Raw genomic sequence first — 13,803 nt, forward strand, 5'->3', positions numbered from 1 at the left:
GGAGCGGACCCGGCCCGGAGCGGGGCAGAGCGAGCGCGCCTGCGCGGGGCTGCGCGTGCGCGGGGCCGGGAGCGCGCGGCAGGGCCCCGGCCGGGACAGACAGACTGAGGGACAGACAGACAGGGAGACAGACACCGGGCTACACACCGATATATTTTATATATATCTGCTTTATCTTTACAATAATCTCCTCACAGCATAGGGGTTTGGGCTTTCTTTTCCCCTGCTGACATTTTACCGTTTAAACGTGATTACCTCAAAAGCTGCTCTGCGTGTGAGAAAACAAAGTAACTTCGTGGTTTTGCAAACCTACGCACGGCTAAATATATTTAACCAATAATTTGAAGGTAATTTAAACTAAGTGTGGATCAATACGAAATAGAATTAAAACAAAACAAAAACAACAACAACAACAACAACCCCCCCCCCAAAAAAAAACCACAAAAAAACCCCCACAAATCCAGAACACATTAAGGGTGCCTAGTTCCAGCAGTGGTATTTAAGAGTTGCAGTGTATTTGCACAGAAATTAATGGTGCAGATCTGAAAGAACTAGAATGGTACTGAGAGGTGGGAATAGCTTAAAAGAAAGTCTTGGCTTACTTATTTCACTTTTCACAGCTATATATATAAAAGATTCCTATTATCCTCAGTGAAAAATGATCACATAACGTATTTGTTGCTATGAACTGGACACTAACCTCCATGATTCACAGGGATTCTTCACTGCAGTTCACCTGGGCAGTGGCTGACTCCTGACTGTCACAAGCAACACAGGAGTTACTCATAACAGATGAGCTTTAATATGTGCCTAATGATCACGAGAGACATTCCACCTGATGTTTTCCCCCCAGCCACTTAAATTACACTATTTAACATACAGGTTTATTTTTTAATAAAGGAATGATTAAAAATATATGTATCCATTTCTATATAATAGAGAATTACATATAATTCCATATAATAATGAATAATGTGGGCCAGTATCTGCTGTATGAACACTTTTTTTTTTCTACATAAACAACCCATCTTTGATCCATAAAGCCCACTGCGATATTCAGATATTCAGATCACAGGGATGTGTTCAATCCCGTTTCTCTCAGCTTTCAGCGTTGGACTGAAATCACTTCTACCCACCAAATTACTTTGGTTTTGTTTGCACTACAAAGTAGCTGTATTTGGTTACAAGCATTGGGGGAAGTTTTACATTTATATCTACACAACTCAGTTTGTTGCTGCCCTTCCTGCAGGATCCTGTCCTGCTTTGCCTTTCCCAGATGGAAAACCATCCATGGCAGTAACTTGTTCCTGGCACAAAGCTTGTGCCAGCCTGGCTGCACCCCTGCAAAACCCAAGGGCCGCTGTGCTGTGCTGACAGATGGAGTAAATCACAACAGCATCGTTTATTCTGGATATGAAAATACCCATGAAACAACTTGTGGGAGTGAAATGTGGGGCCTTTTTGTGTACCTGGCTAAATGTTCTTTGGCAAGAGGGCTAAGTGAGGCTGACACAGGTCACCTGTGGTCTCCTTGTCACTTCTTTGTACTGGGTGTGTACAGGCTCACACATACTTGTTTCAGAAAGTGCTTCCAGCCCAGCCTAGAAGATGCAGAGTGATCTTCATATCCCTCCTTATCTCTTAGGAGGGACCAAATGAAAAAGGAGAAGTTATCTCCTGCCTGAGGCTCAGCTTCAGCAGCTGCTGTCCTCAAGTATTATCAGAGTTCCTAATATATCTCATCTAGCACAGGGAGCTGAACTCACCCTAAGCAAGTGGCTTTCCCAGACAAATGTAACTCCCTCCCAAACCAGCTGTGCATTTGCCTCAGCACCACTTCCCTCAGTGTCTCTCACCAGGCTAAGGGTTATGTATCTAAAAATGGCCACATTTCCTTGCTGCTGGCGAGGTTCATTAAACACCCTCTTCACGGCACAAAAAGTACAGCACTGCAAGGAGCAGCAGCCTTTTTATCACTTGGCACATAAATCTCTTTTTCATATCAAGCTTTATGTATCAAATTTAAAGAGTCTTTCCTAAAGGCACATGTAAATGTAGAACACTGACAACGTTGAAGAGCTGCTTTATGGCAGCTTTCTTTAACAATTTGGTAGCATTTCTTGAAGTTAAGTACTATAACAGACACTTTAAAATGTAATAAACAACTGGATGCAAGAACTATAAAGCTCTCCAGTAGCTCAGAGGTGGTTCCCTAGCACTGAAAACTAACAACAGTAACACAGGTTTCTCACACTGCTCTTTAAAAAAATTATTGCATCAAAAGTACCTAGAAAACAATTTTGAGGATTTTGTGTTACTTAAATCTGTCTCATTCATGAAAGTACACTAAATGCAGTGACACTGAAACAGAGCTTAAGGAAAATGTTTGCTTCCTACCTGGGTTTTCTTGTACAGCAGCTCTTGGATCACACACAAGAGCCAAACACCACACTCCCCCTAAAAGCAATGCCCCAGCTGTGCTTTTAAAGAGAGAGAGTCAGATTTCCTGCTTAAACCACTAAAATACTTCTGGCAAACTTCTTTTTGTAAACAATTTCATCTATGGTAAAAGGAAAATCATAAAAAAATATGGAGAGGATGCAGCTCCAACTGACCTTTTCAGTTACTGCAGTGATTTTAAAAAGCAAATATCCACAGTATATTTTTACACGGTCAAGGATGGTTATTTCAAGCTGAAATAAAATAAAATAGTCACTCAATCTTACTTTAAGCATCTAACTTTGTTAAATTATCTGCCTTCATTTCTGTGTACTGCTTCTAAAATAAGTGCAAGAGTGGCACAGACCTTCTTGGGACTTGTGTGAACCAGAGCAGTGATTCCTAAATACCAATCATTTATGGAAGAGACTGGTTCACGCTGTTGACTACAGAGAGGTGTCAAATCTCTGATTCAGACTATGTGACAGCATTCCAGCAAGTAAATATTTTTTAGGTTAGTTTAGAAACCCTTATTTTCACTCTGAAAAAAAAATCCCAGGAAAGTTCATTAAGGATAAATCCTTGAAGTTGATGGTTTGTAGCCAGTTGTTTTCCTAGTGCTCTCTTTGTTCCAGTGTATTAAAGTACTTGGAGTAACTACTGGAGATGCCATTATTCTTTACAGGGAACCTTTACAAATCAGCATCAGCCTCAGCAAACTTCTTAGCTTGTCATTTGGGGGAAAAATTACAGGAAACATGGCAGAGTTAAAAGGATATCGTCTCTCAGAAGCTGTTATTGGCTAACAGGCTTTTTGCCACTCCAGGATTAAAAAATTTATTAGTAAATTCTCAGAGTAAGAAGACAAATCATAACTTTCTAGAGTTATCAATATGCTTTAATAATCCTGTAGCAGAAAAAAAAAAGGATATGAAGTCTATGATAGTAGTTGTTCTAGAGCCTGCTTAAAGGGAATCACAGTCTTGAAGCCCTTGTTGGAGAAACAGAGGAGAGATGGTTTATCTGCTTGTTAAATGCTCACAACCAGCATATATTGATACTAGGAATGGCAGAAATGTCAGCACTGTGACATGCTTTGTAAAAATGTGGATTGTCTTATATACCATCCCTAATTTTTGTAGCTACAATTTTTGTAGCTTTCCTGTCAAGTCTGGAGGAGAGTATTTTCTGCTGCACTGGATTATTAATAAAATAATTTCTTATTTTAACATGTGTATTAATATCTCTAGTATGATCAGAGTAAACAAAATTGAGACTACTAAATGGAGTTACTAGACCTGTTTATAATTGTCTGTATATAAACAGTCCCTATGACATCTGAAGGTCTATTACTGTGAAATTTTAGTAGCTGGAATCACATGAAAAGAGATGGATAAATAGCTTCTCCTTTCTGAATACTATACTAAGAAGGAAACCATGGGAAGAAGTAAACATAGTAGTTAAAAAACATTAGGAGTATGCATTTTTATTTGTAAAAAGAGGAGCTGTCATAGCTAGAAACATCTGATATGAGAAAAGCTTTCAGAAAAGGGAAAGATATGTAGTAGGGGGACAGGTTTCTTAGGGCAACATGCACAGCACACATCTCTTTTATCTGCTAAGAATCACTGCATGTGGGACTGTGGAAATGATCCAGTGGGTGAAACTTCATACAAAATTTTGGCAAGAACTCAGGTTCAAGATCTTGTTTTGCTAATAAGTCTGTGTCCCAGGAATATACTCCAGTATCAGAAACAGTTGTACAAACAGCTTAAGTAGTGGACAAATATGAGCAGCATTTATCTGAAGAACATTAGTATGGGACCCTAAAGGAGTAGTCAGTCCTTTGCTTAACAGGATGGAATGCTGCTTAAAAACACATGTCAGTACAGTGACTCTGCTCACAGGAGACATACCCAATCTGAACCACATGTGTTTCCTAGGGTGGAGAACAAGTCATTTATCTTGGTCAGCTTTATGAAAAATGGCCAGCCTGATGCCATTGATCACACTGGGCAGCAGACTTAGTGCTGCACTGAGGTGCTGTGAGCTGCTCTGCTGTGTTAGGTGTGACATGTCACACTTGGCCATTAGTTGCTGTTTTGGCTTTTAGAACAGGCACAGTAGATGGCAGCTTGGAGTGCCCACAGTGCAAGATTCTCCAGAGAGGGCAGTGGCATCATAAGTTCAAGAGTTCAGAGTTCAAACATTTTAAAACTCAACAGGGGACAATGAGCCATGGAGTTATTTCTCAGGCTTTGAGGGTAATCTAACGTTTGCTTTGCCATACACATCTCTTATTGCCTGCCTAGAATCAAAGTCAAAATTTGTAAAAAACAACAGAAGGGAAACAGCAAGTGTCACCAGCCACATACAGCATCTATAGAATAAGAGTACATGTTGCTGTGTTCTTAGAGCAGGAATTTAGGTATTGTGTGCAACCCTACAGTGATCCCAGTTTTAGGGAGGTTACAAACAAGAAAGAACAAACTCTGCTCATCTTAATTATTTTTACTCTTACTTACTTACAACACCTTACTCCAACATGACAGAAATCTCAACATTTCTTGTAATTTGTCACATGCAGTTTAGAAGTCTGTGTTCACACATCAGAACGTCTGACAAAATGTGCATGAAGGCAGGTGGAGCATGGAAGGGAAATCAACATCAGTGGTAGGAAAGTTTTCAGATGATGAAAGCGATTGTTGTTCAGCTCAAAAGTTTTAAGTCCTCTTCACTTTCTTCTGATCCCAGAGATAACGCTTCATTAGAAGTAGTGAAATAAAAATCACTGCTGGTACATTTCCTTCATGCAACTCACTAATTTCTAAAAAATCACACATTTTTCTTGCAAAAAATCACTTAAGAGCCCACTGAGAACCATGGTTCATTTGTGTTTTTTAAGAATTCAGTATTTTTGTCCCTTTGTTAAGATGTCATAAACAAGGTTATTCTACCACAGAGATGATTTTACAAATTCCGCCTTATATTTTTTATTGACTTAGGATTTAAGACAGACTCTTTAAAGCTGAAAAGGAGCAAATTTATTATTTTTTTACTTTGGCATAAGCAGAATCACTCCAGGATTCACTTAAGTATCCTTTAAAATGTCAATATTTTTTATATACTTATGTGTATTGAATTTGGAGGCATGAGAGGATGGCTAGCTCATCCTAATATATTGCAAAATTTTCTGGAGACAGCCAGGTTACTTCAGTTAAAGTTGTCCCAGGAGGAACCTGAGCAATACTTCATGGTAGTTCTGCCAAGAGGTACATCATTATCAGGGTACTTCTCATCAATCCACATCTTCTTTCTAATTTTGAGACATATAAATTGCCAAATTATATTATGCCACTTTTTCCATTTAGCAGATTGTTCTTGAAGAGCAGACATCTTATTTAACTGTTGCCATCTCAAGTTAGAGGCTACCCTAAGTTAGTAACTTACATGCAGGTGAATACATGGGTACCTCCTGATTCCTTCTTTCTTAATAGAAGTCTCTAATACAGGGTCACCCAAACAGAGATTTACCCCACCTATTTCTTTGCACTGGTAACATGAGAGCCAACAAATAATTTAACCTGGTGTTATTCAAACTTTTAGAAATTAAAGTCAGATAAGAGAAATTTTGCACTAATACTAGCTGCTGCATGAGCAATCTGCACGGAGGAAAAATCTCTACCTCTTCCAGCAGGTAGCTGCCAAAATTATACCAGAATTATACTCAAAATTGAGGAATATAAGCCAAATAATCTAAGACATTTTCTCTTTGTGAACATTTGCTATTAAAAGATACGTGTATAATATCTCTAATTAATTTTTCTTTTCCTTTAGGTAGTAAGTGTCATTAATTGATCTGATGTATGCAGCTAGGACAAAACCAGGTATCAGTGACCAAGGATTTTGTGACAGTACTTTGAAATTTCTTCCTGTGGATGTGAGGAAGAATTATGCTCTGAAATTCAGAAATGCTGATATAATCTCTGTTGGGAGTGTTGACCTAAGGAATTACAGAAAAATGTATAAGACCCCTAAATGCTCTCTGAGCTGAAGTCTAGGTAGTTTATGCTGAAAGGACTAATTTGCTTCTTGAAAGCATTACTCATTGGTAAAGACAGTGGTATATTGCTTTCTCAACTCTATTTTTTCCTCTTTACTTTCATGTATTATGTCTTGGATGGGACTCATCAGCTACTGAATGACATATCCAAAGCAAGCCCCATTTCCACACACAGCTGAAGTTCCTGCTGACCAAGCTGCTTAGTACAGCAGTAGTATAATTATTCTGAGTATTAATTACCTGCCAATGGGTAAATAAATCAATAAATAAACCAATCAATGAAAACTAATTTATTCAGCAAATATCTTGGTGTATGAATATGAACAGAACCTAGTGGGTGAGTGTGGAAGGTAAATAGAGTATTAAATGAACTGCAACAACCAATGTAACATACTTGGTAGGAAATGAAATAAATTGCTTCCAGTTTTGTACATTTTTTACTTATCCTAATAATACCTAAATGGTGTTAGGTAGATTTAAAAAGATTTGAAGAATGTAGATAATGTTCTCAGCACTGAGAACATTACTGTCCATCGGTAATTATTTCCTCTATATTGTCTCAGCATTGTAAAACATTGAGGACCTATTGCTCCTGAAGAAATTGTATAGCAGCCTAACCATATGAACATGAATACTAGTAGTCAAAAAAGTGAAAGTATTTATTCTGTGTGACATACTCGTAAAAATTTGAAAATTTATATAAATGTTTAAATAATTATCTAGGTTAAAAATATTCAGCAGTGGAACATGTGACTAACTTCTTCCTAATGACATTCCACCAAGTATAAAGAAAGTCTGAAAGAGTAGAAGACTGTGGAGAACTGTTTTCTTTCAAATAACTTTATTTTTGCTTATTTATCTTTACATACACATATCCCAAGTAAGTATATATATACTCTTACTTAAGAATCTCAGGAATACTGATGTTCTTAATATTGTTTGATGGTTTCCTGATGGTTTGAGGTTTTTATGAGTTCTTGCAGCCTTGATGAGGAAGCCCAAGAGTTGGTACTGCAGTAAAGACATGCTTCCTCCTGGCATCTTCTCCTGGTGACACTTATTGCTCTCTGGGGACTGTAGGCCGAGTGTAGGTGACAAATTTGTTCTGGATGCCTAATTTTATATGTCATTATGGATGACCAATATATTGTGCAGAATGACCAATATATTGTGTAGAAATCAGTGATTAATTTCAAATTTGATAATGAAGAAATTTTGCTCTTTTGCTCCTACAATGTTTTGAAACCAACCAGACCTCCCTGTGTACTGGAATAAATTGTGGGAAGACATCAGCCCAAGGTATTTTCCATATAAATTCAAATTTATACATATAAATACCCCAAATGCACTATCAGGTCGTCAAAATTGATATATTTTCAAATAATACACTAGCAACTATTTTGCAATTATTTACTTTAAGATAGTGTCTTGAGACCCTTAATGAGGGCAGGGACACATGGTACTTGTATACATATGTCGTCCATATGTGTAGTAGAAGTATCCTTCTTGCCAAAACCTATAGAAATAATCCAGCAGAATGACTTATTTTTAACTCTTCATGCCAAAATATCAAACTGTTCAGAAAAGTGTAGAATCCAAATGGGAAAACTTTGGGAAATTAATGTTACTTTTCTATAATTATACAAACATAAATCTAAAATTGTTAAGAAAAGGAAAGCAATAACTCTTGGTTTACTTATTCCCATGGTGTCATTTTCAGCATGGGTGTGGTTGAAATACCTCTTTTATATTGGACTCATTTTTACAGATTTTTACATGGGAGCACTTTGCTTATAGTTAGGATTGCAACCAGCAATATTTCACTATAAAACTGTATATTTTATCTGTTTAATTGAGAAAAAATAGTTTTGTCTGAAAATTTCCAGATATATTATAATACATTTCTGTGGAGTCTGGAGAAAATCAGTCATACTCTTTCCTTAAGGCTGGGTTTATCAGATTTTCTAATTCTAATAAAACTAATATGTTACTCCTAGCAATCTTTATACTGATTCAAGTGTCAAAAACCTATTTCCATATTTTATAAGGTAATAATATAATTAAACGTTTATTTTAGTTGCTTTTTCTGCATGGTACATATTCTGGGTCCAGTCCTGCATTTATTGAATTACATTTCCTGGTAGTCATGGGCTAGATATGATCTTTGTTCTGTCCTGTGGAACTCCGTGCAGGCAGCACTGGGAAATATTGATGGTCTTTGTGCCTCAGAGAGGCACTGATGGCTGTGAGGCATTGCCATCAATCATAACTGTAAATTATGATTGGACTGCATTTTGCACTCATATTGTCCTTAATTTGCAGATGCATAAATGATTGTAAAGCAGGGTGATAAACCGAATCTCCAAGTGTTCTTTTCCATATTTTTCACAGAAAGCAGCCCTTGTGTGACAGTAATAAATTAGGTGTCTAGTTAGAAAAATAATGTACTATTGTCTTCTATCAGACATCTCTCAGTGTCATAATGGTTGTACAAGCATTGCCAGTTTGATTTGTGGTCAGGGCTTGGCACCTGTTCACTGCATAAAGCAGCAGTTGTGCACTCCCAGCCATGAATGCTGATGTGGGAGGAAGAGGGGGCAAGGGTACACAGTGCACAGGCTGATGTTCCATACATCACCATCCTGCTGGTTCTGCAACCTCAGCAGCATCTTTGTGTCAGTTGGTCTGCTTGTAACTTTCTTAATCCATTGTAACTTTCTTAATCCATGAAGTACACAGAAAAAACCTAGAAATTTCCATCTGCCTTGGTCATAGCTAAAGTGGGTTCCAGAACTGTGCTACACAGACCACCAACATTTAACATTATCTGAATAACTGTTAGAAATAGCAGGTCTCTGTAGATCTGGGATGAATAAAAGATTTTAAATTGCTGGAAAGCAAAAGGACCCATTGGAAGATTGCCAGTCTTGACTGGTGTTGAATGCTGGAGAACTCATGATTGTTCCTAGATATTTTTACAATGATTGGTTGCTGCCCCTGGTAAAATGGATTCCTCATTTCCACTGGGGATTGTTATGGTTTCTCACCAATGGACCTTGCTGTGCTCCTATCTGATAGAGGGAAGTGCCAGGTGCTACCAGATATTTTATCTCCAGATGGGTGCAGATGGTGATTAAATCACCTCTTAACCTCATTGACAAGAAAAGTAAATTGACCTTGTTACATGTCTTGTGTAAGCCCCATGAATAGAAGCATAAACATTTTTTGTCAACTTTCACATTTTTGAAACCACTGACCAAAGTAATTGATTCCTACATAACCACTATTCATCTCTACTTTTAATTCCATTTATTATACATCCAAAGGATGGTAGCAACAGCCTACTTTTAGTACTCCTATTTCGATGATGATCCATGAGGTCCCATGTACCTTTTCTAAGTTTACTGATCTGCTGAATGCAGTTATTCATCTTGTGTGTGACCTACATTTATTTCATTGCATTTGGCCATATTGAAATATAACTTCTGCTTTAATGATGTGACTCACTTCATTTCATATAATTGACTCTGATTAGTGATTACTGTCCTGTTGTTTTTGGTCATCCACAATTATCTCCAGCAAAAAGTTTATACTTTTTCCCCACATTTCTCATAAAGATAAATGATAGCATTTAAAGAATAGCAAAGACACTTGGAATTACACTGAAAATACCTACTGAATACTGACTACGTCCAAGTTTCCAGATTTTCCAGTTTTTAATTTATTTGTATGTTTGACAGCTTTGTTCTAGACTTTAATGGCTGCTATTGAGAAGTCCCCAGCTAGTACAAATTCTCATGTACTTACTGTGTGATTGGTTACCTATGAATGATATTTGTTGGTGTGAATATCAGATGGGACTGTTTTTGTGACCTCTGCAGTGGCATCCTGGAACAGTTATTCCTATTTTGTTCTTCTCCCATCGCTTTTTTAATGTATTGCCTGTCTTAAAATGACCAAAGATGATACTGCAGTGAATTGTTCAATTTTACTTTAATGTAATATACAAAATAGCCATTCTAAATTGCAAATTAATACATTTTATATAAAATCCAATGTACAGTATCTTAAATTTGTTTAAATAGTATTATAAATGTAATTTTAGAGAAGAGTCAGTCTTGGAGTGATGTAGTTTTATGTTAATTACAGTTCATTTTGGTATCCCTGCTGTTTGTTAAGAAATCCATCCTTAATTTTAGAAACATCCTTATGAGCTCAGATTTTGTTCCAATCAAAGCTAGAATGAATTTCCAGATTTTTTTTTTGTTTCAACTTTGTTTTCCCCACACAGATGAATTAAATCCTTTGTGGGGCCTCCAGTTTGAATGTCAATTGATATCTGCTTCAGAGTTCATCTTCATCTGATAAAGCATCAAGGTAATCTGTATCAACATACAAGAGAAATCCAGAAAACAAACTGTCTGCCCACGTTGGATCAGAAAAGAGACCGTTTTGGTCAGAGTAGAAGATTTCAAGCCACACTTCATCTTCTGGCTGAAGGTAGATCACTGTGGATCCAGAAGCTACGTCGTGGTTGCCGGTGTTCGCGTCGAAAGTCTTGATCCTGTACTTGCCATTGTGAACCAGCCCAATAGCCAGGTGCTTGTTTGCTAAGGTGATGTCGTAAGAAAAATAGTAAATCCCTGGGATGGCACAAATGAACTTTCCTGTGGATGGGTTGTAATGCTCCCCCTCATTGAAGAGGACTTTATTGAATACGATTGGTAGTCTTTCCTCTGGGTAGCTCGTGGTGATGCCAACAGAAAAGGCAGATTTCAGCACTATCTTTCCACACTTGCAGACCCCTGGTGCTCCTGGCTCTCCTCGCTCTCCTTTATCTCCCTTAGGTCCAGGTGGTCCAGCTGGACCTACTTCACCTTTGGCACCAGTCAATCCTTCAGGTCCTTTCTTACCAGACTGACCTTGGTCTCCTTTCTCTCCAGCTGGTCCTAATGGCCCAGTCTTTCCTCTTAAACCTTCAAAAACATTTAAAGTTAGTTAATGGTTGCATATATCACCTCAGTAAATGATTGTGTGGGCTACTGTGTGTGCCTGAACAAACAAGAAAAACATGGTCAGAATTTCAAAATACTCTAGAAATACTTTCAAAATTTTCTAGTAAGTTTGCAAAAGGAATGCCAATAATTCCTACTTATCTTCATGTGTCTTGATTACACATTAAAGAATGTTATATGTAATCAATCTGTTGCTGCCTGAGCTAACAGGCACTACTGATGGCAGAGACAGCAGCATGACATAGTGATACTTGTGCAATAAATATTTTCTACAAATAGAGTATTTTTAGTGCACACCTAAGCCCCTGCTAATCTTTTACTCCTGGCTAATGGCACATGTGGGACTCTTTATTTGATGCCATGCATGCTGCATTGTTTTAATATTTTTTCTTAGAATCTGTGTGAAGAAAGGTTGTGCATTTACATTTCTTTACACTGATATCTGTGTATACTCTCACTATATTTATATATGCATCACACTTAAACCAACACAGGCACATACACACACTCATCATATATATATATATATATGCATCTGTATATACATATGTGGATATATATATAAAAAAATATAAATATATATATATATGTGTAACAATGGTGAAAGTTCTTTCTTGTACTACTGTGTTAGGTTACACAAATATTCAATACCTGCACTCCCTTTTTCACCTTTTTCTCCCTTCCTGCCATCTCTACCATCTCTTCCTGGAAGACCAATGCGTCCATGTGGCCCTGGGGATCCGCTGGCTCCAGGAGGGCCAGCAGGGCCTGGCAGACCTGGGATGCTGCAGATATATCTGGTGTAGTAATTTTCTCCTTTGGTCTGGCTTTGAAGAGGTTGTTCACTTGTGTAGATGGCAAAACTTGTAATGTACAGCAACACAAACATCCTCAGATCTGGAAAAAAATTAGTAAGACACTCTAGTGATGTGGAAATGGCTCTGAATATGCAAATAAGTGTGACACGGTGGTGCATTATGCACAAGCAGAGGTGCAGACCTGAACCTGGAATTTCTGCTTTACCAAAATCCATGTAGGAGGTAAGGAGAAAAGTCTGGAAGGTTGGAGATTTTTCTGGCCACTGTACAAGTTGCTGTATGGCTTTCAAGTAAGTAGCTATAGACTGCCATAGTGTAACTGATGAATATCAGTTTTTTGGGGCCAAGTGCTGACACGTGAAAAAATAATCTGGATTTTTTCAATGCAAAGACCTTTGCATAGTTTATTTTGTCTTTGGTCCTTATAAGATTTATAGATAAAAGCCCTCTTGCTGGAGGGAGTTAGTCTGTACTAGAGGCACATGTCTGTAGTGAGGATAAAGCTTACACTGTCATTTCATTTTGAAATTTGCCCTTATGGTGGCAAATGAATCTCCATCTTAAATGACTGCAGCAGAAACTTGCTGAAGCTGCAGAAAGGATGGCAGTTAGAGCTGCAGCTTCAGTGCCCCTTGGAAACAGCACAAATAAACACTTCACCCTAATCTGTCAGGTGGAACCAGGCAGCTGCCCTGCCCTGCAGGGGATGGTGGAGTGTGAATGGGCTGCTAACAGTTTTTTGAGTTTTTTCAGCCTGGCTTGGGCTGTCATACACAATGAACATACAATGAATATTGTGTCACAATATCTTGCAAAAAAATTGGTTAAATCCTTATATATGGTATTTGAGTGTTTTCATAAATGATTGGACAAAAGTTAGATTTCTCTGTCCCACAGTGGGATACTAAAGCAAAAAAAAGTTAACTGTACACACAGTGACATGCTGAGTAATTGCAGTACCTGATATAGAAAGGTGTCTTAAATTTAGTGTTCCATTACCAGAGAGTCAATCATGGGTCAGGTGAGAACCTACAAGTCAAGCTGTTTTTTCTAGTTCCTTTGCTTTCTTCTCAGAAAATTTGTGTGGGTTTTTTTGTTGGAGCTGTTCATTCCGGTCAGAGCTAATTTACAGCATTCAAGGAAGTCAGAATCCACAGGTTTCTGTGGGGGTGTGGTTTTTTTTGTTGGAGATGTTCATTCCGTCAGAGCTAATTTACAGCATTCAAGGAAGTCAGAATCCACAGGTTTCTGTGGGGAGAAAAAGAAAAAATGGAATAGGCAATAGAGAAAAGTATCTGTGAAATGCAGTCTATCTTTTTTTTACAGTGGATCATAGACTCATAGAACCATTAAGGCTGGAAAAGACCTTTAAGTTAAGATTATCAAGTCCAGCCATCCACCTAACATCATCACCATATTCATCACCAAACAATGTAAAATCCACACGTTTCTTGAACACTTCCAGAGA

General features: G+C 37.8%; 1 protein-coding gene across 3 annotated transcripts in view; it reads right to left on the reverse strand.

Annotated features, from left to right (window-relative positions):
• The window catches only part of LOC120497356 (complement C1q tumor necrosis factor-related protein 7), a 65,694-nt gene extending 52,201 nt beyond the window's left edge, over window positions 1-13,493 (reverse strand). For 2 of the 3 annotated variants that reach the window (XM_039698722.1, XM_039698724.1), the window contains exons 1-2: window positions 13,296-13,493; window positions 12,169-12,414 (exon numbers count right to left, since the gene is read on the reverse strand). In XM_039698722.1, the coding sequence (XP_039554656.1) occupies window positions 12,169-12,406 (238 nt within the window). In that variant the 5' untranslated portion in view covers window positions 12,407-12,414; window positions 13,296-13,493. Of the gene's footprint in view, window positions 1-7,337; window positions 11,479-12,168; window positions 12,415-13,295 lie in introns of those variants that run through there. The other variant, XM_039698729.1, reaches the window with a different exon arrangement.
• Between the last annotated feature and the right edge of the window lie 310 nt (window positions 13,494-13,803).

Source organism: Passer montanus, unplaced genomic scaffold (assembly GCF_014805655.1).
Source record: "Passer montanus isolate IOZ18808 unplaced genomic scaffold, ASM1480565v1 scaffold13, whole genome shotgun sequence".
Taxonomy (NCBI): Eukaryota; Metazoa; Chordata; class Aves; order Passeriformes; family Passeridae; genus Passer; species Passer montanus.